This window comes from Fusarium vanettenii (assembly GCF_000151355.1).
Source record: "Fusarium vanettenii 77-13-4 chromosome 5 genomic scaffold NECHAsca_5_chr5_3_0, whole genome shotgun sequence".
Lineage (NCBI taxonomy): Eukaryota > Fungi > Ascomycota > Sordariomycetes > Hypocreales > Nectriaceae > Fusarium > Fusarium vanettenii.
Genome location: NW_003315878.1, coordinates 2,212,258 through 2,232,192, shown reverse-complemented (window position 1 = coordinate 2,232,192; position 19,935 = coordinate 2,212,258). Strand labels below are relative to the sequence as shown.

General features: G+C 50.9%; 8 protein-coding genes across 8 annotated transcripts; 6 read left to right on the top strand and 2 right to left on the bottom strand.

Moving 5' to 3' along the window:
• Positions 1–352: 352 nt before the first annotated feature.
• NECHADRAFT_41458 (uncharacterized protein) lies at positions 353–1,993 on the top strand (the record flags this gene model as incomplete). Its single annotated transcript, XM_003051369.1, has 1 exon — positions 353–1,993. The coding sequence occupies one exon, from the start codon at positions 353–355 to the stop codon at positions 1,991–1,993; it is 1,641 nt and encodes a 546-aa protein (XP_003051415.1).
• A 710-nt stretch (positions 1,994–2,703) lies between these two features.
• On the top strand, positions 2,704–3,563 carry NECHADRAFT_80841 (uncharacterized protein; the record flags this gene model as incomplete). The annotated part of the gene is made up of 2 exons (XM_003051368.1): positions 2,704–3,236; positions 3,287–3,563. The coding sequence occupies 2 exons, from the start codon at positions 2,704–2,706 to the stop codon at positions 3,561–3,563; spliced, it is 810 nt and encodes a 269-aa protein (XP_003051414.1).
• A 569-nt stretch (positions 3,564–4,132) lies between these two features.
• On the bottom strand, positions 4,133–5,862 carry NECHADRAFT_80840 (uncharacterized protein; the record flags this gene model as incomplete). The annotated part of the gene is made up of 5 exons (XM_003050958.1): positions 4,133–4,482; positions 4,551–4,840; positions 4,927–5,109; positions 5,280–5,560; positions 5,659–5,862. The coding sequence occupies 5 exons, from the start codon at positions 5,860–5,862 to the stop codon at positions 4,133–4,135; spliced, it is 1,308 nt and encodes a 435-aa protein (XP_003051004.1).
• A 585-nt stretch (positions 5,863–6,447) lies between these two features.
• NECHADRAFT_80839 (uncharacterized protein) lies at positions 6,448–7,244 on the top strand (the record flags this gene model as incomplete). Its single annotated transcript, XM_003051367.1, has 2 exons — positions 6,448–6,914; positions 6,968–7,244. 2 exons carry the CDS (start codon positions 6,448–6,450, stop codon positions 7,242–7,244), a joined length of 744 nt encoding a protein of 247 aa, XP_003051413.1.
• Positions 7,245–8,128: 884 nt separating this feature from the next.
• Positions 8,129–10,374, top strand: NECHADRAFT_80838 (uncharacterized protein; the record flags this gene model as incomplete). The annotated part of the gene is made up of 4 exons (XM_003051366.1): positions 8,129–8,526; positions 8,586–8,613; positions 8,661–9,119; positions 9,166–10,374. 4 exons carry the CDS (start codon positions 8,129–8,131, stop codon positions 10,372–10,374), a joined length of 2,094 nt encoding a protein of 697 aa, XP_003051412.1.
• A 762-nt stretch (positions 10,375–11,136) lies between these two features.
• On the top strand, positions 11,137–12,135 carry NECHADRAFT_100696 (uncharacterized protein). Its single transcript, XM_003051365.1, has 2 exons — positions 11,137–11,164; positions 11,212–12,135. Exons 1-2 carry the CDS (start codon positions 11,140–11,142, stop codon positions 12,111–12,113), a joined length of 927 nt encoding a protein of 308 aa, XP_003051411.1. The 5' UTR covers positions 11,137–11,139; the 3' UTR covers positions 12,114–12,135.
• Positions 12,136–12,604: 469 nt separating this feature from the next.
• Positions 12,605–14,452, bottom strand: NECHADRAFT_13054 (uncharacterized protein; the record flags this gene model as incomplete). The annotated part of the gene is made up of 4 exons (XM_003050957.1): positions 12,605–12,742; positions 12,791–13,993; positions 14,045–14,172; positions 14,317–14,452. Coding segments are annotated over 4 exons (1,605 nt in total), but the record flags the coding sequence as incomplete, so codon positions are not given.
• A 1,935-nt stretch (positions 14,453–16,387) lies between these two features.
• Positions 16,388–18,461, top strand: NECHADRAFT_80835 (uncharacterized protein; the record flags this gene model as incomplete). The annotated part of the gene is made up of 7 exons (XM_003051364.1): positions 16,388–16,750; positions 16,806–16,879; positions 16,933–17,065; positions 17,119–17,631; positions 17,702–18,001; positions 18,046–18,153; positions 18,228–18,461. The coding sequence occupies 7 exons, from the start codon at positions 16,388–16,390 to the stop codon at positions 18,459–18,461; spliced, it is 1,725 nt and encodes a 574-aa protein (XP_003051410.1).
• Between the last annotated feature and the right edge of the window lie 1,474 nt (positions 18,462–19,935).

The window sequence follows — 19,935 nt, the reverse complement described above, 5'->3', positions numbered from 1 at the left end:
GTTCCCGAAGAGCGACGAGCGGGGAACCCTGCCACAACTTTGTAGAGATACGGCGTGTCAAGCCGACGTGAATCTACGGACGTCGCTCCCGACAAAAACACGGTTTACGGTGCCGATATAGAGAAATATCACGGTATCACGCTTGAGTAGGCTTTGATATAAGTTAAAGCTAGTCCCGGGGGTGATGGTTGAAGCTAAATACCCCCATCATCACCTTTATCAGATAAAACCTAAATCTTTCTTATCCTCGCCTGAGGTTGATTACACCAAAATGTCTCTGGCGGCTCTAGCAGGCAATGCCGCAAGCTCGTGGGCATCACTGGGGATAGCTCTGACCAGCGACTCGCTCAACATGTCCATGGCCGACCACGTCATCCGTGTCCAAGCCGATCTTGGCGAGCTGGGAGAATTCTACAATATTGATATTGCCCCTCGACGATACGAAGCTTTAGAAAACTATCACGAAAATGAGCTAGAGCTTCTCACCGAGATCGACTTTGATGGGCTTGACCAGGAGGGCAAGGTGGACTACATCATGCTCCAGACCTTTCACACAAGGCAACTCAACAACTTGGATCTTGAAAAGGCTTCGCAAGAAAAGTTTTATCCTCTTTTGCCTTTTGCAGATGATCTTATCGGACTTCTCGAGGCCCGTCAAGATGTTGAGCCGATGAAAGCGAAGGAAACTGCAAAGACCATCAACGACATTACAAAGTCCATCTCAGAGGTCCAGACAAAGGTTGAGGGTGGCAAATTCAATGTTACAGAGACTACTGGTTATCTTGCTTCAAAGGCCATCCAAGGCCTTCTTGAGCATTTTGCAGAATGGTTTACCTTTTACTCGACTTATGATCCCCTGTTCGACTTTTGGGTCACGACGCCATGGCAAACTGCAAACTCCACGCTGGGTGCATACCTAACCGTTGTGGAGACAAAGTTGGCCGGAATGAATAAAGAAGATGGAAAAGATGCCATCATCGGAGAACCCATCGGTCGCAAGGGCTTGGAAGTCGAGCTCGAAGCTGAAATGATTCCATACACTCCCGAGCAGCTCATCGAGATTGGCAACCAGGAGTTTGAGTGGTGTGAGAAGGAGATGATCAAGCAGTCCGAGGCAATGGGATACGGAAAGGACTGGAAGAAAGCTCTCGACCATGTCAAGAACGACTACATGGACCCTGGCAAGCAGACCGAGCTGGTGGGCGAGCTGGTTGTTGAGGGAAGCCTCTTTGTCACTGAGCGCGACCTTGTCACTGTTCCTCCGCTGGCCAACTCAACCTGGCGCATGTCCATGATCGAAGCTGAACGTCAGAAGGTGTCTCCCTTCTTCTTGGGCGGACCAACCATCCAAGTGTCGTACCCGGTCGTGTCGATGGAACACGACCTGAAGCTCATGGTGATGAGGGGCAACAACAAGCACTTTGCCCGTGCCACGGCGTTTCACGAGATGTTCCCAGGGCATCGTTTACAGCTGTACATGGCGGATAGATACAACTCTCACAGGCGATACATTTTTGACACGCCCTTCTTTGTTGAGGGCTGGGCTCTGTACTGGGAGATGCTCTTCTACGCCAGGGACGATTTTCACCATTCGCCAGAGGGTAGAATTGGAGCTCTTTGGTGGCGAATGCACCGCTGCCTGCGCATCATCTTTTCTCTCAAGTTCCACCTCGGAGAGATGACGGCGCAGGAAGCAGTGGACCTCTTGGTTGATAGGATCGCCCATGAGAGGAGCAACGCCGAAGGTGAGGTGAGACGGTCGGTCGAGGGAAGCTACTCGCCGCTCTACCAGGCTGGGTACATGCTGGGCGCTCTCCAGCTGTGGAAGCTGAGGGAGATGGTGGTGGACACGAAGGAGATCTCGGAGAAGGAGTATCACGACGCAATCTTGAAGACGGGGATGCTACCTATCGAGATGGTCAAGGCCTTGATCACTGGCGATGAACTGTCACGGGACTTCAAGACAGAGTGGAAGTTCTATGACTTTGATTGAGAAGATATTCAAAACTGTTACTAGGAGATTCGCTCTAAGGAAAATGTGAAAAGAAAGAAGCCCCCTCTAAGAAGCCCATGTAGCCAAACTAGTGCAATTGGTGATCCACGCCGCTCATCCCTCAGCCCCATCCTCGATCGGGTTGACCGTAATTGGCTGAGGCCTGCATCTTTCTCACTGGGCACGCAATTCAGTACAGCTCCCACGATCTGCGTCTTAAGGAATTTCACTGACAGTCTTTGACTGCGGACTGCTTCTGAAACCTCCAGTAGTATGGAAAAGTCTCTTTCAAAGCCTCAAGTGAAAGAAACCCGAACGCGACAACAAAGATGGTGACATTCTAGTGCGGATTCTGCCTGCCACACTTGACCATCGCCTTTCAACAAGCATGGTGATGGAGACTGACGGGTGAGGACTGTTTGCACGGCCAAGCACCGCTGCCATTGATAAAACAGGGTTAGAAGCAATCGGACCAGGGCTGAGTTCCTAAAATATCCAGAATCATTAGGTGTGGTGTGTAGGCATTAAAGGAGCTTTGTCCGATGAATCGCTGTGGTGGCTGAGTGATGCACGACCAAGGGAGGAACAAAGAAACCTGAGATGGCCGTCAAAAACTTAAATATTCCAACTCCCCCTTCCATCTGTCACTTGAGAAATCATTATTAACTTTCTAGAACCTGAAACCGACGAGCTTCTAAGACTTACGAACTATGCTCAAGATTAAACGAGATACCCCCCTTTTGCCTGAATGTCAGGGAGACGACGCGGGAGCCAGGACTCAGCGAGACAGAGACTCTGACACAAAACCCTCCACAACCAAGAAACCACTCTTCTGGTGGAACCCCCGGAACCCCCTAACAGGCCCTGGTGAATCCACCGTGGTCACCGTGTCCTGGCTATGGCATGAGTTCCACTTCAATCTAACCGGTGCAAAGTACAACTTGAAGAAATATTTGGAGCACATGAACAACATCAGAACGGCCACATCCTTCACCTGCGCATCATTAGACGAGCTCCAAGTCTCTAATGCGACTCGGATCTTCCCACGGCGTCAAGAGCCAGTATTCAGTGTTCCCTCTTCGACATTCACCCAAGGCGTCGATATCGACCAAGAAAAAAGGAGCATGAAGGATTATGAAGACAGAGCTCTCTCCAACCTTCACCAGATGGACGAGATTCTTGATTTAATTGAGATGGTTCCTGAGCCCGATGAGCCCCTCGTACCGATAGATATGACCATATGGTATGTTGGGGCGTTTTGTTTATCGGCCGATCTGGCTAACTCGTTGCTAGGACAGTCGTGTTTTTATATTTTGCGGCGACAATCCCTTTCCAGCCTCTGGCCCGCTTCTCATTGTTCACCGCTTGCATCTTTTCCCTTCACGTCCTGGAACGCCCTCTTTCAAAGTGGTTTAAAAGGTATAACCTCGCCTGTGTTCATCAGCAGGTGCGGGATCTCCTGCGGGCTCTGGAGGATGAGAGAATCAGCGACAAGAACATGAACGATCCCGACTCGTGGCACATGTGGGCTCGCTTGTGGATGTTTGTCAAGTTTGACCGATTCCGTTAGTCGGGCTATGATGCTATGACGTGTTGACCATGTGTTTGATATAATTGAAGCCCGGCCCTTGACGGTTGACTCAGCCAGAAGATCGTCAAGTCTGACATCTGAAGAACGGGTTGTCCTTCCTTGGCTTTTTAGTTGTTCGTGCCTGAATGAATTGACCTCTTTATATTCGCTTATGAAATTGACTTGTGACCAAGACGTGTGCATTAAGCCAAGACTACTCTATGATGACTAGCATTGAACCAATCTCCCAGAATGCCGGTCCGACTTCATCTCCCTGAGTTAAGCCTCGCCTTGCAGGTTCAGCACTGTAAAATTGTTGGATGTACCTCTTTGCTTCCCTGACAGCCCTTGATGACCTGCAATTACTCGTCGCAGGACTTGAAGGTGAGTAAGGAAAGACTTGTATAAAACCGCTCTATGAAACCTGCTTAAAGAGAGACATGTTCTAGGAGATCCCATTCCAAGAGGCCAGCTCTAGGAAACCCAGGCGTTGCCAATGCCACCCCGGTGCGGCCTTGCCAGTACAGCGACACAACCCTCCTCCAAGATTCCAACCTTGGCGCTCATCCTCAATCCTCTTGGCAATCCATGGGATCCCCATTTCCGTTGGGAGTGCTTGAAGGCATCGTAGCCTCCGTGCACTCTCTCAGGCCGGCCTGCCGTCTGATGTCCTCCCGCAACTTCTCGAAATCTTGGTAGGCCTCACTCAAACTTGCCAGACTGTCCAAAGCAAACTTCTCAGAATACTCTTCGTTCTTGAGCTGGGAAATATCAATGCCAAGGCTCTTGAGTACCTCAGCTCCATTGCCATCTTCTAGCCAAGAACAAGGAGCCTCCAAAGTCTGATGACTAAAGAGGACACCAAGTCCAAACTGGGCCATACGCAACGTCTTCTGGAAATCCTTCATGGCGCCATCGACTATAAGAAAAAGAAGAAAAGGAGTCAGCATACTTGGGGTATTCATAACGATGGGGAAGGAGGCATACAACTCTCGACATCGCTCTCGTTTCTGTGGCATTTCAATAACCGTGGAATACCAACTACCCCAACGGCCAATGCACTCAAAAAGGAGGCTGTGACCATGGAAACAGGACAAGAAGCTTGCAACTGGGACATAGAGAAGACGGCGGCGAGAGCAGTAGATCTGAGGCCCGCTATCAAGCTATGGGAATTCTTGACTCGGGTCTTGTTGGCCTCCTGGAGATGTCGGACAACTAGCTGGGATGACTTCTGGTATTCTGAAAAGTGCAAAATCGCCTCTCGAATCAAGACAAGGCTGGTGTAGAGGGTATGGTCGCTGACATCTGGGTTGGTCGATCGTTAGCTGTGACCTGGAGCACTGCGGGGTCAAGGTGAGTTTACCCTCCTGACGATTCAAACCGTCGACGCAAATCTGGATCTTCTTCGAAATTAGATGGACCGCGGTGAGTGAGGTCAAAGACTTGTTCCAAGCCTCTACAACATGCTTTGGCAACGGAACTTCCTGGTCTCCCTAGGAGCAAAGCGTTAGAACAGCCATGTATTATGGTCAACTCGAGATCTTGCCTGCAAAAGGGACAATATGCTCAAGCTTTTCTCCTTGAGGGCATTGAAATCACCGGTTGTCAAGACACCGTTGAGTTCAAGGGTCCTAGCGGAGATATCGGCCGCGATGATGGCTCTGAAGGCGTCTTAGCTGCCGATCGAAGAGAAAGGGAAAGGGGCTTGTATCTCACCCTTCTTCCAGCATACTGCGGTTCAAGAGACGATGGCTCTCGGCGTAGATGCCACTTTGGATATTCAAAGGCTGCAGAAACTTGACGCGCAGAAACATGCGCTTCAACGTCTCTGTAACATCATCGCCGACCGGATACATGTGGACTAGGACGGCCGTGGTATTTGCTCGCTTGAAGAGTTCGCCCACGCGTGCTTCGACGACATCTCTGAAAAAACGATGTAGCTCCGTGGAGGCTTCGGTGAGGTGGTAACGTGAGGTCGGTCGGTACTTTATATCAACCTAGACGATGTCAGACCATGAGAGAGTAGCTGGATAGGAAGGAAGCCGGCAAGACGAATATGGGCGTATGTGTACGGTCCCAGATGTCCACTACCCACCTCAACTGGCACAAAGCCGCCATCGCGGCAAGGCTCAGTCATCACCTCAGCGGGATGAACGTGCCAGGATCCGGTATCAAATGATCCCAGGAACCTGGAGAGGTGGAGGCTGTCGTCAGGAACAGGCGCAAAGTCGCTTACGTGCCACACCCGAAGACGTATGGTGGGTAAAGGGGGCATCCTTCTGATGTTCATGTGGGCCATGACAAATAGTTGACCGAACGAAGTGGTTAACGGTGAGATTTCCAGACCATGGAGCAACAAGAGTTAGGCAACGTCGGGATTGCGAGAGGTTTAATAGCAATGAGCTCAGCCGCCCATGGAGTTGGTCAGACTAGGAGCCGGACATGTCTTCCCTGAATTCGCATCATGAACTGCCGCTTGATGAAACTAGCCAAAATATGACAACCGTAGGGCTTTATTCTCTAGCCCTGAATATGACAGCCACAACTGGGCATGTTTATTTTGAGTCCATGGTGATAGAGGTGTCGTTGTCGAAACGCCAGGTAGCCCATGTTTCTACTCAAACTAACAGACCAGAGCTGTACAGTTGACACCAGTCCAAATCATTGGCCGAGACTTCTGATCAGAAAAAGGGCCCGTGCTCATTATCCAATAATTGCTGTGGTGGCTGAGCGCGCCCGGCCGCCCGTTTGTCGGATGGAGGAACAAAGAAAAGGCAGAGGTCTCGCATTCAGGGTCTTTGGGCTCCCCCTCCTCAACTCTCTCATCCGACACCCACCTTCGTCTCTCCTGGCCAAAATCGTTTGCATGTCAGACAGAAGCACCATGGAACAGCATCTCCCCCTCCAGCCCGACCAAGACCTTGTAGTCGCCGAGGAGGTAGACCGACAAGTCGACGTTCTCGGGAGTGTCGCCCCCGGACACAGCGAAGAAGCCATCTTCATCGACCGCCGCGATCTGTGGAGCAGCTTCTTTGGCTATTCACTTTCGATACGGAGACGCCTGGCGAGACATCTAGCCCTCTTGCAAGCAATCCGGGAAGCCTCGCCCTCCGGCTACGCAATCACCGACGCATCCCAGGACAAGAACCCTGTTCGATTCCTCAGCTGGCTCAGGTGTTTTCGAGACAAGCCCACACCCAGAGACCCCAGTGTCAAGCCAGACAGGATGATGCTCAAGATAAACAAAGATATGGCCCTCAGCGATCTTAACCACATGCTTGACATTCTAGATATTGCCAAGATGCTCCCCAAACCCTCAAGGCCGCCATTCTCGCCCCGTTGGGCACTATGGTAAGTCTGCACCCACTATCAAGAGACAGCTGGGCTCCACTCACGCTAGGTAGGACAGTCGGATGCTCTACCTTATCGGCTGTGGCATCTCTGGAGTCTCTGGAGGTTGTTGCCGGCCTCTTGAGGGCATGGGCGCTTGTGGGCGTCACGCACCTCCTGGCGCCCATAATTTGGGATGTCATTTCTGACTACTTTCTTGACTACAACTTGGACTGCCTCGAAAAACAGTTGCAGGGTCTGAAGAGAGGATTTGAGAATGGGACAATCACAGAGAGGAACCGCAAGGCAATGGACTCCTGGCATATGGAGATTCGCTCGGGTGTTCGCTAATGTATCTTGCCTGCAGAAGCTATGCAGTCTCTGAATATTTCTTGTGCAGTCTTTCTTTACTTTTTGGGCATGTCGGCCAGACCGAGGTCTATTTTGGGGGTTTAGTTTGATTCATGAACATTGGCAAGGCATTCACTCGTTACCGTTTCGACTCAGCCAACTAGCAAGGCTTAGTGGGCGTGTTACCCCCTGCAAGTTCCTAATTTCACTTTAATGATATTTCGTCCCGCAGAAGAGGCTCTCGCTGATGGCATTGCGTTTGATCGGAGATCCAGAGACCAATGACGGAGTCTGAACCAGGGTCTTTGGCAAGTTTGCTAAGTCGATACGGTAGTGACAGTCTGCGCCCCACTCACTCTCCGGTTTCAAATGGATACGGCAGAAGCAAACATTCTAGGACTCTCTGGCGACTCATGCCAGGCGCAGGACGGGACAGGTAGTGCTTGGATCGCGGCGTCCTGTCAGTTTTGCTCCCTGGCTTTTGAGCGGTCTTGTCAGCTTGAACGGCCCCGGCACAATTTTAGACGCCACTTGACAGACCTTGTTATGAGATTGTTGAGAAACCTGGGATCGTCTTGGCCTTCCGAATAATCACGGAACTGGGAGAGTGGCAAGTGCATCAACCACCTATTCCGTTTCGCGATTTGATGGCCTTCATACCTAAATTGTTAGTCGGGCTCTGGTAAAATCCGCTCGGGCATCATCGGCAGAGAAGTGGGGCCGGCCGGACATTAGAAACACCCGAGACAACCATTTCCCCAGCAAAGCTCAGCTTCGCCAAGACATAAACATGTCTTGGGTGGGACATGTAACTGTCGCTTTCTAAAGACGTGGACAAACTCCCTAACTACGATACTCTACGCCCAGGAGTAACAGCCGTACCAATGTCAACGACGGCGCCCGTGCCGGAGCAGAGCCACCCGCGGCCAAAATCTCAGCGCATCCTCGCCTGCGTCCTCTGCCAGCAACGCAAGGTCAAGTGTGACCGCCGGTTCCCCTGTGCAAACTGCGCTAGGCACCATGTCCAGTGCGTGCCGGCGACGCAGACCCGCCCCCGGAGGAGAAGGTTTCCCGAACGGGAGCTGCTGGACAGGCTCCGGAAGTATGAGGACCTTCTCCGCCAGAACAAGGTCAAGTTCGAACCGCTTCACAAGGATCCAGGTTCTGGAGAGCAGGCGTCCCCTGAAGGTAGCTACGTTTCGGATCATGAGCAGCCAGAAGCCGCAGGAGTGGATACGCCGTCTCCTTCGACCAGCAAGTCTGAGAGTACATTCGAAGCCAAGTATGTCTGTTCACTTGTCCTGACTGCCCTGGTTTGTTTTGGTTGCTAATTACATGTAGAAACATATGGCACGCCATGACCCAAGGAGTAGGTTTGTTCCAACACCCGAGGCTCGACTAATGCTGATAACATAGTCCCGAGACCCAACCCACGATGTACGAGAGGTCATCTTCCGAAACGCCTGGGATCAAACATTTAGCAACGATGACAACATTCTATTTGGCTCACGCCAATCATCTGTTGATCTTTCCACTCTTCACCCAGAACCTGTTCACATCTTCAGACTGTGGCAGGCTTACCTCAACAACGTCAATCCACTGCTCAAAGTTACACATACCCCAAGTCTGCAGGGCCGCATCATCGAAGCTGCCAGTAACCTGAAAGACGTCAACCCAAATATGGAAGCACTCATGTTTGGCATATACTGCATGGCAACCCTGAGTCTCGCTCCGGAAGACTGCCAAGCTCACTTCCAGCTCTCAAAGCCGGACATGTTGACCAAGTTCCAGTTTGGCTGCCAGCAGGCTCTTCTGAACAGCGCCTTTTTGAGAACTGAAGATCGAGATTGCTTGACAGCTTTGTTTCTATATCTGGTCCGGTTACCGAATACCCTTGCTGTCTTCCACTGACGAGGTGTAGCATTCGAGTCGCTCCGGCGCCCATCCTCGATCCGTCTCCACCATATTGGCGGTCGCCATACGCATCGCAGAGCGAATGGGTATCCAGACCGAAGCCATCAATGCAAGATACACAGTCCTCGAGGCTGAAATGCGCAGGAGGCTCTGGTGGTCGCTCATGCTTCTCGACGCCCGCATGAGCGGCTTGAGTGATCACAAGCCCATGATCCTAGCACCGACATGGGACTGCGCCATTCCCCTCAACGTCAGCGACTCCGATTTACGAGAAGAGACCAAGGAACCACCTCCGGCCCGGATAGGAGTTAGCGAGGCATTCTTTGCCGTGGTTCGGAGTGAGCTCGGCGACTTCATCCGCCATACTCGTTTTCACCTCGAGTTTACAAACCCAGCTCTCAAGCCCATCGCCAAGGAGCTACCGGGTGATGGGGACTTGGACGCCCTGGAGAGGATGGTTGAGGAGAAGTATCTCAAGTTTTGTGACCCGGAGAATGCGCTTCAATACATGACGATGTGGACTACAAGAGCGCAGCTGTCTAACTGCCGCCTACTGGAGAATTACTCCAGACATCTCGACCCGGCCGATCACGAAGATGGAAGAACAGGCCCTCCCGCCATTTCCTACGCCTTGCGGTGGCTTGAGTGTGATACAAAGCTCGCAACCTCACCCCTCACAAAGGGATACATCTGGTTCATCCAGCTATACTTTCCATTCCCTGCCTACATCCGCATCGCCCAAGACTTGAAAGCTCATCCCCTCGGGGGTGAAGCCGAGCGTGCATGGGAGGTCATGAGCGACAACTACGATGCTCGCTTTGGTATTGAAGTTGGAGTGTACAACCCCGTTTTTATCCCTTTTAGCAACTTTATCCTCCATGCATGGGGTATGTCTGAGGAAGCTTCCAAGAAATCGGGGCAGCCGATGAATCTTCCCAGGATTATCACTCGCATCAGGCAGACCTTGGCTGCGATTAACCAAAGTGCCAACAGCGAGCCAGACACGGCGAGCATGGAAGATGAGGGCCTGTCAATGCAAACACCAGCGGGATTTGGTGACCCCAGTATGCTGTTTGGTATGGGACCGGGTGGCTATGCAGCAGCCAACATGGGCGTGTACAATAATATGCGTGGGCAGCCTCCGTTTGCTATTGATGCGCATCATTTTGACTGGACTTCGATGGACTGGAGTCTTGGGGGACGGCGAGGTTGGTAAATCGGCCGAAGGGTTTTAATGTGGGGCGTGGAATGGAAGAGTCTTGGGAGCAGAGCACTTGAGATGTGTGAGGTAGAGACAGAGAGTTGGCTCCGGGAAAAAGAATGTGGATTGCAACACGATATTGGAAGGGAATTTATTAGCATAGAACAGAAAACTCCGGAACGGTCAAGATGCTCATTTTTGGTCGTTACCTAGATCGAGGTCGTCTCTAGGTTAGCTCACGGAGCGTTTGCTCAGCGATGAAGAATGATGCGCCCAACACTCGATGGCGGCTCTCAACTTTGTGTGTGTTCATCATACCCTACATAATGCGCGCTCTTGTATCAGCCATCAACGCCTATTTACAATTCTTTCTTTTATCCCATGTAGCATCCCATTGTCAGTACCTTACTCCCAAGCCACGTTTCTGCCCGTTTCTTCTTCAAGCCGTCATGGAAGAAACGGATGAGGTTAAACTCTATTACGCTTTAGGACTAGCATCTCCTCGATCGCCGGCACTTGATTTGCTTGAATCCCATTTGCCACCCGGATCTCCTGCTTCTGCCAAACTCCGCTTTCTCACCAACCTCTCAGAGCACGTTTTTCAAGACAGTTATACCTATTCTGTACTTAGTCGTCATGGGGCGGCCCGTCAGCTTTGCTGACAATTCCGCCTTGGCGTCGTCAACGAAGTCTATGATGGCGCAAGGGGCATAAAACCCACCTAGCCGCCCGGTGGAATAAAAATCCCGCATCACTTGCATCCTTTACCTGTGATTCAATATGGGAAGCATTCAACAGGAGAAAGGTATATTTTGTCAATGTTTGAACAGAGTTGCAGCTGATCATTGCTAGTTTGGGCCACCCTGGTCACAAACCTGGATTATCTCCCTGGTGTTTTGACACTGGAGTATTGTCTGCGGCGTGTTGGGACAGAGTATCCTTTCGTCGTCCTTTACACAGAGGCCTTTCCTGATGCTGGTCGAGAGGCGCTTAAGAGCAGGGGCATTGCCATGGCAAAGGTCCCTGAACTCGCCCCCTCAAATCCCCAAGATTATGGCAACGATGCTCGCTTCAAGGATACCTGGACAAAACTGGCCGTCTTTTCTCTGACGGATTTCGAGCGCATTGTCCTCCTTGACTCGGATATGCTGGTGCTCCGGAATATGGACGAATTGATGAGCCTTCACCTCGATCACCCGTCGGTCAGCGCGGATCCGAACGCCAGCAAACGAGTCTTTGCATCTAGTCACGCCTGCGTCTGCAACCCTCTCAAGAGGTCGCATTATCCTGCCGACTGGGTCCCTGAGAACTGCGCTTTTAGCTCTCAGCATCACGATGTGGAAACGGCCCAACACAGTGGAGCTAGTTCTTCTTCTGGCTTGGGCAAGCTCAACAGTGGCCTCTTGGTTGTCAACCCCTCTGAAACTCTATACAACGACATTGTTTCGCGCATCGATTCTCACGGCACGGAATACCAATTCCCTGACCAAGATCTTCTGGCAGACCTATACCGTGAGCGCTGGGTGCCTCTGCCGTATGTGTACAATGCGCTCAAGACGATGCGTGAAAGCCACGTGCACGGCGAGATTTGGCGGGATGATAAAGTCAAGAACGTACACTATATCCTCAGCCCAAAGCCCTGGAATGAACTCGACCATAATGGAGATTGGCGTGGCGAGAAAGAGATTCACAAGTGGTGGGTTGATGCGAACAACGAAAGACTTGCAGCGGAAAGAAAAGTTGGTATTGCATAAGACAGAGATTGACAATAGAAGTACAGGAGTCTATCCACAATGGCACAGCATGGCCCAAATAGCCTGTTGGTTTGATATGTGATGCTTAGTGACCTCAATCCTAGATAAATGCTATTACAAGCTAATATTCTATGTAGCCTAAGAGTCGAGGTGATTGGGAGGTTTTCGAGTTGACCAGATTGTGCAGCCACACGACATGTCATCTTTGGCCTACCCAACCAATAAATGGAAATCCAAAGACCAATCGGGAGATAATGTCTGTCGCTTGCTCGCACGACATATCATATATCATCAAATGCCAATAGCTCGTCCCACTGCCAAGTCCCATCCGCTGGAACATCAAACATGTCAGCCTCAATCCCTTCTAAGGAAAGATCCAAAAATGAACTCCCAGGCTCCATCCCAAACATGTTCTGCAAATCTTCTGCCTGGAGCATTGAGTCAATGGGTGGTGGCACAGCATTGAGGGCATGCCCCGTGCCTTGCGGATCTATCTTCTGCATCTCTCGGACGTAGCGAGCCTTGGCCATGAGCCTGTTGATAGGTCTCCACAGGTTACCCTTCTTGCTGCGCTCTTTCATGTTCCACCAATCGTGAACGAGGTTGACCAGTTCCCAGGCCCGGTCACACTCTGGAGATGGCGGGCGGGAGCAGATCTCTGAGAGGACAAGTGCCACCGCCTGCCACTGGATGTGTGTTTTGGAGTGCCACGTCCAATGGGCAATTGATTTAGTCGTGAGAACTTTGACAGACATCTCGAGGACTTCGACAGCGGTTGAGAAGAGCTTATTACGAAGAGCCGGGTCGGAATTTCTCTTGTCTCGCGCAGGGTAGTGAACGACGAGCCACCACCTTGCCAGAATGAGCCGCGTGACTATTGAGACGAGGAACAAGAACGGAACTGAAGTATCGCAGTATCGTAAATAACCCTCTTCTAGCCGCTTTGTAAGAAGAGATGGCTCCGCCTCACGGTCCGCAGCTGACATGGTATCCTCCGAGGATCCTGTGGTTCGCATGCTCGGAGGCGCGTAGGCTACCTTCCACCCAGATCTAATGGCTTCGCATCGGACTAGGCAGAAAGTCATTTCTGTAGCACCTTCATGTTCGGGTGGGGGATCTTTCATCTGAGCATTGATGTCGCAGTCGTTGATGTTGAGCGGAGGCTTTGTGTCGAAAGAAGACTCCCGAGCAACAGGCTCGTAGCCGTGGAATTCGGATGATCGTATGTCTATGAGGCAGATGTGCCACCATAGACGTCGTCGAAGCTCAACTTCGAGTGGCTTGAGTCCGAAGACTGCACCGTCTCTGTGGAGCCCCATGGCTTGAGCGATGTGGAAGGCGAGAGACGTGAGAGACCAAGTTGTACGTGACTCATCTTCGTTGCGCAGCGCAGATAGGAATAGCACCACTGCCTGCAAGAGGGTCATGCTCTGCGTGCAGAGAAAGTTTGCTCGAGCCATAGCCTGTTCAAACGCAAAGCGGTACTTGTCCAGTGCGCTTGTTCGTGTGAGACCGGTGACACTCATGCATTGGTCTTCGTCCATGCTGATGACAGCTGAATAGTAAATGGCGAACAACAAAGCTTCTGTGTTTCTATCAAGAGAGTCCGACACGACAGCATCCCAGTACATGCGCCTGGTGGTCGGCATATGGAACAAGTGCACCAGAGGAACCACGTTTTCGCTAAACAGCCTGAAGAGGGTGACTGACTGTGGGAGCGGAGGGTGAAACGACTTGAGGGAGTGAGAAAGGGATCGGAACCCGAGGAGAGCGCCACTGGTTCCTGGAGATGGGCCTGTTGTAGACTCGGCAACTTCTGTGGGAGGGTAGTCTTCGTCTTCAGACACAGATTCGTGGAGCATGTCGCGCAGTTCTTCAATCTGAGGCGTCATGTAAGTAGCCGAGACTAGAAGGATAATAAGATTCGTTACCTCATTTCCTAGGTTTGTCCAGAGGATATTGCTAACATAGTAGCTCCTGGTGTCGTCAATCATCAGACGACCAAGTTGGTTCTCGATCGGAGTATCAACGCCCGCATCGCTTGAGCTGGGGTCTTTGACTTGATCCAACGAGGGTGACGGAGTAGAATTCGTAGCATCGCCGGCTTCTTTGAGGCTATGCAGGTCTCGTCCCTTTTTAAGGCTGGTTATAGTCGCTTCCAATCTGTGTAAACGATCCAAAAGGGGGCCATCCAAATGGGTACGAGGCTTCTTGACGGCTCTACCTCGACCGGTCGGGAAGACGCATTCCAGCTTAGATCGGACGCATTGACAACAAGGGTGTTGGCGATCACATTTGATCTTTCGTTGGCGACAGTGGATACAGCTTCGGGGACGTGCTGAAGATACTGGGGTGTGGCTATCGGCTGGGGTTGGGGGGTCGGGATTTGAGTCCGGCGTGGCCTCGAAAGAGGCCGCTGTTGTTGACGATGAAGCCATCGAAGCGTTGTTTATACTGAGTCTGGAGTAAGAGTTGTGACTTGGGGAGAAACGAGAGCTTCATTTGAGACCCTGGCGATGAAAAGACATCCGCTCTTGTTGTTGGCTCGGTCGCATAAGCTTATGCGAAGCCGAGGCCGAAAAGGGGATGACGTCATCACGGCTCAATCATCATGGCTCCTCTGCTGTGCGAAGACTGCAGCTGGGTCACCCGCAGGGACCTAGCCTAGTTGAAGCCAGTGTATTCTCCGTGACTTCATGAAGCATTTACCTTAGGAGGAGTGGCGAGTATCAGGAAGTTAACGCTCGATTGTGATATCAAGTGAATGCGAGAGATACGTGCAGCGCCGGCGGCGCGAGTAAGAATTAACTTAGATTACCGAAGCTCTCAACCCAGAGGAACATAGCCAATTAAAAGTTAGCTTGCAACCCAGCCACACTCACCTAACCATCTTCAAGCCATTGTTGCAGGCTGTTGCAAGCTGCTGTTGCAGGCGGGGCCGTTACAAGCTACCTAGGTATTGAAGCCGCTGTTAACTGCCTTCTTCCGCGCAATGAAGGCCTTCAATCTAGCGCGCTCAGGGCCTTCAGCACAACAGGTTGTGAGCTTAGGCAATCTGATTCTTATTTGCGCTGCTGGCGGTGCATTTGTCATGTGATCTTAGTCACCGGCGGTGCACGTATGACTTGCCTCAATCATTCTATCTGCTACTTAACTCTCAGCTCAGCTCAACCCCGTCACCCTGCCCTAAGAATCATCCCAACTCCAAGCGTGAGGAAGCCTTGGGCGTTTGCGACCGGTCTGATATGTGGCCAGGTGTGTTCTTTATTATGCTTGGAGCCCTGCCCTCGATGAGTTAACTGAGCCAAAAGATCGATAAGAGGCCGGAGGGCATCCCGTATGGGGCTTACATCGGGTAGTCTTTTCGCTTGAAAATTGGTCCAGCCAACCTCGTCGAAGGGTGACATGACAGCGTACAGACAAAGAGTCCGTATCATCGTCGCTCATATTTCTAGGGCTACGAATCAAGTCCTGCTGCGGATGGCCTCAAGCCTCATTTTTCTTCGCCCACAGAACGAGGGACCCTATGATCAAAACGGACTTTGGAATTTCTTGGAGGTATTGTCATTCATTCGCAATGTCAGCATTGGGCAACGAGGCGACAACGCAGTTCTCCTACAGCTGATTTAGCTGCGATATCCTGAAAGTGCAATACAGAGGAAGCCAAGCCAATAGAGAAGACTTGCTGCCCAACGAGTTATGCACACTCTCTGCCATGCAACCCTTTCACAGAGATGCATCACGAGTACCAGAAACGGTTTTCCCCGACAGAAAATAGCCAAAGACAGGTGACAGTAACAGCCGACTTGACAGTTGCCACGTTGTCGTGAAGCCCCATCTCCGTCGAATAGGGCGAGGAATGCTCACTCTAGGTGGTAGCACAACATTGAGAGAAATGGAATACACTTATTGGTTTAGTAGCACACCGGTTTAATAGCACACCGGTTCAATACCCCATTTACAGGATGATAAGGCCACCTGGGTATGTGACACACCCAGCCCTCTTGTCTTCAAACTAACCTTTGTTGTCTGTACTGCTAACACTGAGTGGAGATATCCCAACCTTGATTCGGTTCTTCTTTTTTCTTCTTTTTTCTTTACTTAACCAAGCGTTTGTCGACACCGGAAAATGTGGTTCGTATATCTTGATTGACCCGCCAGATATGATGATGCCAGAGCCTAATGTCCGAAGTCGAAGCCGAAAGAGCAAAAAAAAGAAGAATAAAAAGCGAAGCAATCCCCAAAAAGACAGGCACCAAACGCGCAATTTAGCCATGGGCTCCGAGAGTAACAGGACGATCTGGGATGCAGAATTTGATCCTCATCAGACTGTGGGCTGGAAGTACGAGAACAAGCCTTTCCTGCAAGTGTGGAAAGAAAACGGATCAGAGCTTAGCTTAGTTCGCTTCTTCATGACTGAGTCTGGGGCTGCAAACCGGCTCATGCCTGAGGTAGAACTAGTTGCGGGCTTTTGCCCCGACGAGACACTGAGTGAACTTGAGCGTGGCCGCTCATCCCTCCCCCAGGCAAATGTTGCTCTTCTCGATGACGGAACGAACGACGGAACGAACTCGATTTCTCGGGGCTATCTTGGCCCTCTCACAGCGCGAAAACTATACCTAGAGCTGAAAAAAGATGTAAAGCTACCTTGTCGAGGTTACGCCCTGTGGTGCGGTTACTAACATCACCCAGCGATTCCATTTCGAAAAAGACAAATCAGCAAGGCGACTACCAGCACACCAGTTGAATGCTGATCGCCGCTTACTGTGAGTTCAACTCGTCATTTTTTATTTTGAATTTGTCTCGCTAACCTTCCAAGGTTCATCACGGACCTAGATCGCTGGTCGATGATGGCTCTTGTTTCAACCCTCTCAATCCACCAGGCAAGGGCCTTGAGGGACAGCCTTTATCGATATATGGCGTTTAGAGGGTTTCTTGGGTCTGCATACTCGGTGAGAGCCTCAATTCTGCTTTGTCTTTCATTGGATGAGCCTGACACACTCAGATCAGCGGCCCGTCGACTTTTCAACTAGCCTTTGATCTTCCCTACTACGCCTTCAGAGTTGCACCCTGCCACAGTCCACCTCACGATCCCCGGAGGAGAAAGTCGTCAGCTAGTGATGCTCTTAGAAACATCACAGATTTGTCATTTCTTGTGAGGAAGCCAAAGAGCCTCGTGCCTCCCACCACGAAAGCATATCTGTGTGAGGCCCAAACAACCGTTCTCATCAGCGGGTCAGACCCCTGGAGGTGGGTGGCGTACTGCTTTGTCGATACCTACTTTGAAAGTGAAGACAAGAGGGAAAGTGTCGACGCTTATGATGAGGAGGTGGAAGTTGATGACGAGTCACACGTGCTCTTTCGACCCGATCCTTTCACCACCGCGGAATCGGACGCAAATCTCCCTGTCTTGAATCCTCGGGAGTACTTTCTAATTGTGCTAGAGTCGCGGCTACGACAGGTGAGAGACGAGTGGCACATCCTCGCAACAAACATGGGAGACAGTATCAATGAATACGTGAGTCATTTGTCTCCATGCAGAGATGCATCCGTTTCATCCCAAACACAGCATTAATCAATGGTATTAGGTCAACACCTGCCCCATCACAATGACGGATGCTCTCTCCCCCCCTCCTGATAACCCCCTTGCCGTGAGACAATCCCGCGGTTGGGCAGTCCGTACTAAAAAGCTTCTGCGACCCCTGATCCAGAAGCTGGCAGCCACCATCAACCAATTAGATTCCTTGAAGTCAGACGAAACTTTTGCAACGCTTGCTGGACGCGGACGTCGATTCATTTCAGAAATCGGAAATCACACCAAACGACTACGGGGATCATTGGAAGATCTCGAGAATCTCTACAAAGCTTGTAACGATTACAATGATGATGTAAGATGAAACTCTCACTACTAGGTACCCCGGCAAACTGACAGATCGCCACGCAGTTGTCATTCTACCTCAACCATGAAGGGACTCGTGATGCCAAGACCCAAGCCCAAATGGCTAGTTTTGCCCAAAACATGAGTTTTCTTATTGTGGGTGTAAGTTTAAGAGAATCTTCATTGGATAGCGACACATTCTCGCTGTTTTTCATCGTCTGATTCGCCATTTATAGCTTCTGTCGCCCATTGCAGTGGCAGCTGGAGTACTGTCAATGCACCAACAGGCCATTCCTGCGCCCCTTGCCCCAAATGTCAAGTCATTCTTTGGCCTGATCATCATTCTCATGATTGCAGTGTGGTCAACTATTGGTATTATGGTTCATTGGAAGCGAATTTCGCAGTGTATAACCGAGTTCTTCAAAGGTCTCTTGACTGATGATATGGACTTGGAAAGACAGCAAGAATGAAAATACAGTAGGCTGGGTCGAGATAATGAGAAAAATCACGATAACGCCAACAGTCCCCCCAAAACAAGAGTTTTCCCGTTTTTGGTTGCCATCTTTCCACGGATGAGACAAAAAGTGCAAAGCCTATTAGGTCTCTGGTAGTTTTGGGTTCGAGGGGTCTGGATGCTAAGGGGAGGGGGCTCGGATGGAGGGTGATGGTAGGCTCTGAAACGTCGTTTAGGAGTGGTTGCGGATTTTTGTGAAAGTGAAAGAAGGAGTAACGAGGATCCCTGGTGAGTTGAGTGTAGGAGTAGATAAAGTATCCGAGGAACGGTAGCTCATGGCGTCGTACGGAGTACTTGAGCTCTTTGGATGCCCCCAGGCTCTCTGATGCTGCAGGAAACGCGTCGTCACCCAGGATGGCCAAATCGATGTTGTAGACTGCCTCGAGCAGGGCCAGCTGCGTTGTTGTCGTGTTGAGATGGTAAACAAAGAGTGGTTTTATGTTTCTCCGAACATGATTCTGATGTTTGAAGAGGCCAGGGGCGAGAGGGGGGCAGCTCCTGTAATTCGAGGCGGAAGCTTCGTATGAGTCAGAGGATTCGTTTCTGGAAAACTCTAGATGGGCGTGGCTCAAGTCCTGGAGGATAGGACCAGCAGAGGAAAGAATGGAAACGAGTTCTGGTGTGGAGGATGCATTGGCGGCGGTCGTCTGGGCAAAGGTGCCTACTCTTTGATGACGACCTTTTCAGTTCTGCAGTAGCTGCACCGTTCTAGGCCGCAGCTAGGGCAATTGCTCACTGAGACACGCATACCTCCCGCGAGGCAGGCACAACACGTCCATATAAATACAGTTCGCTTCTTTCTCGCCTACACCAGTGTTAGTTGAGAGGAACAAGTAGCGTTTTCATCGACCATACGCGCTCGGAAAGAGGTATTGCACAAGGCCCAGCGAGCTCCGCCACGATATCAAGCTCTGGGCAAAGCATTGTGGTATCGTCAAGAGAGGCGAAAGAGGAGTGGGACAGAGCGCGATTTGATAGGCCCGTGGGTATCTGAGCGCGGCGGGGCATTATCTCCGTTAAATCCGATTGGCTGGGTTTTAACCGTCACTCGATCTTTGGGCTCAGTTAACCCATCGAGGGCCGGGCTGCAACTATGAAGAACAGCTTTCTGGGTTGATAAAACTGGGATATTATTCGAAGAAGAAGGCGCTTTTAACTTTATTTTTAACGCTTGTTATTTATTGTATTAATGTGCCCTGTTTTACTGCTGGAACAACCTCCGCCACGAGCTTTTCATACCTCGCATCACGTTCCAGCGGTCGTGTTACCATAGAAACTTGTGAAACTAAGACTTTGCAGAGTTCCTAGTTACACCGCTGTAGTCTAGCTACAACGATGAGACCTGCCTGGGCGGTTAACTGCTCCCCCGTCAGGCTTGAACTATGTTTAAGGAAAGATAGCAGCTTGCACTGCGAGCCTTATTTTTCCAC

What these genes read in the sequence shown, in the direction of transcription:
- NECHADRAFT_100696 (XM_003051365.1), top strand. Translation starts at nt 11,140, where the DNA reads ATGGGAAGCATTCAACAGGAGAAAG. An exon ending in AAGCATTCAACAGGAGAAAG is followed by an intron (nt 11,165 to 11,211) that starts GTATATTTTGTC and finishes GATCATTGCTAG; the next exon opens with TTTGGGCCACCCTGGTCACA.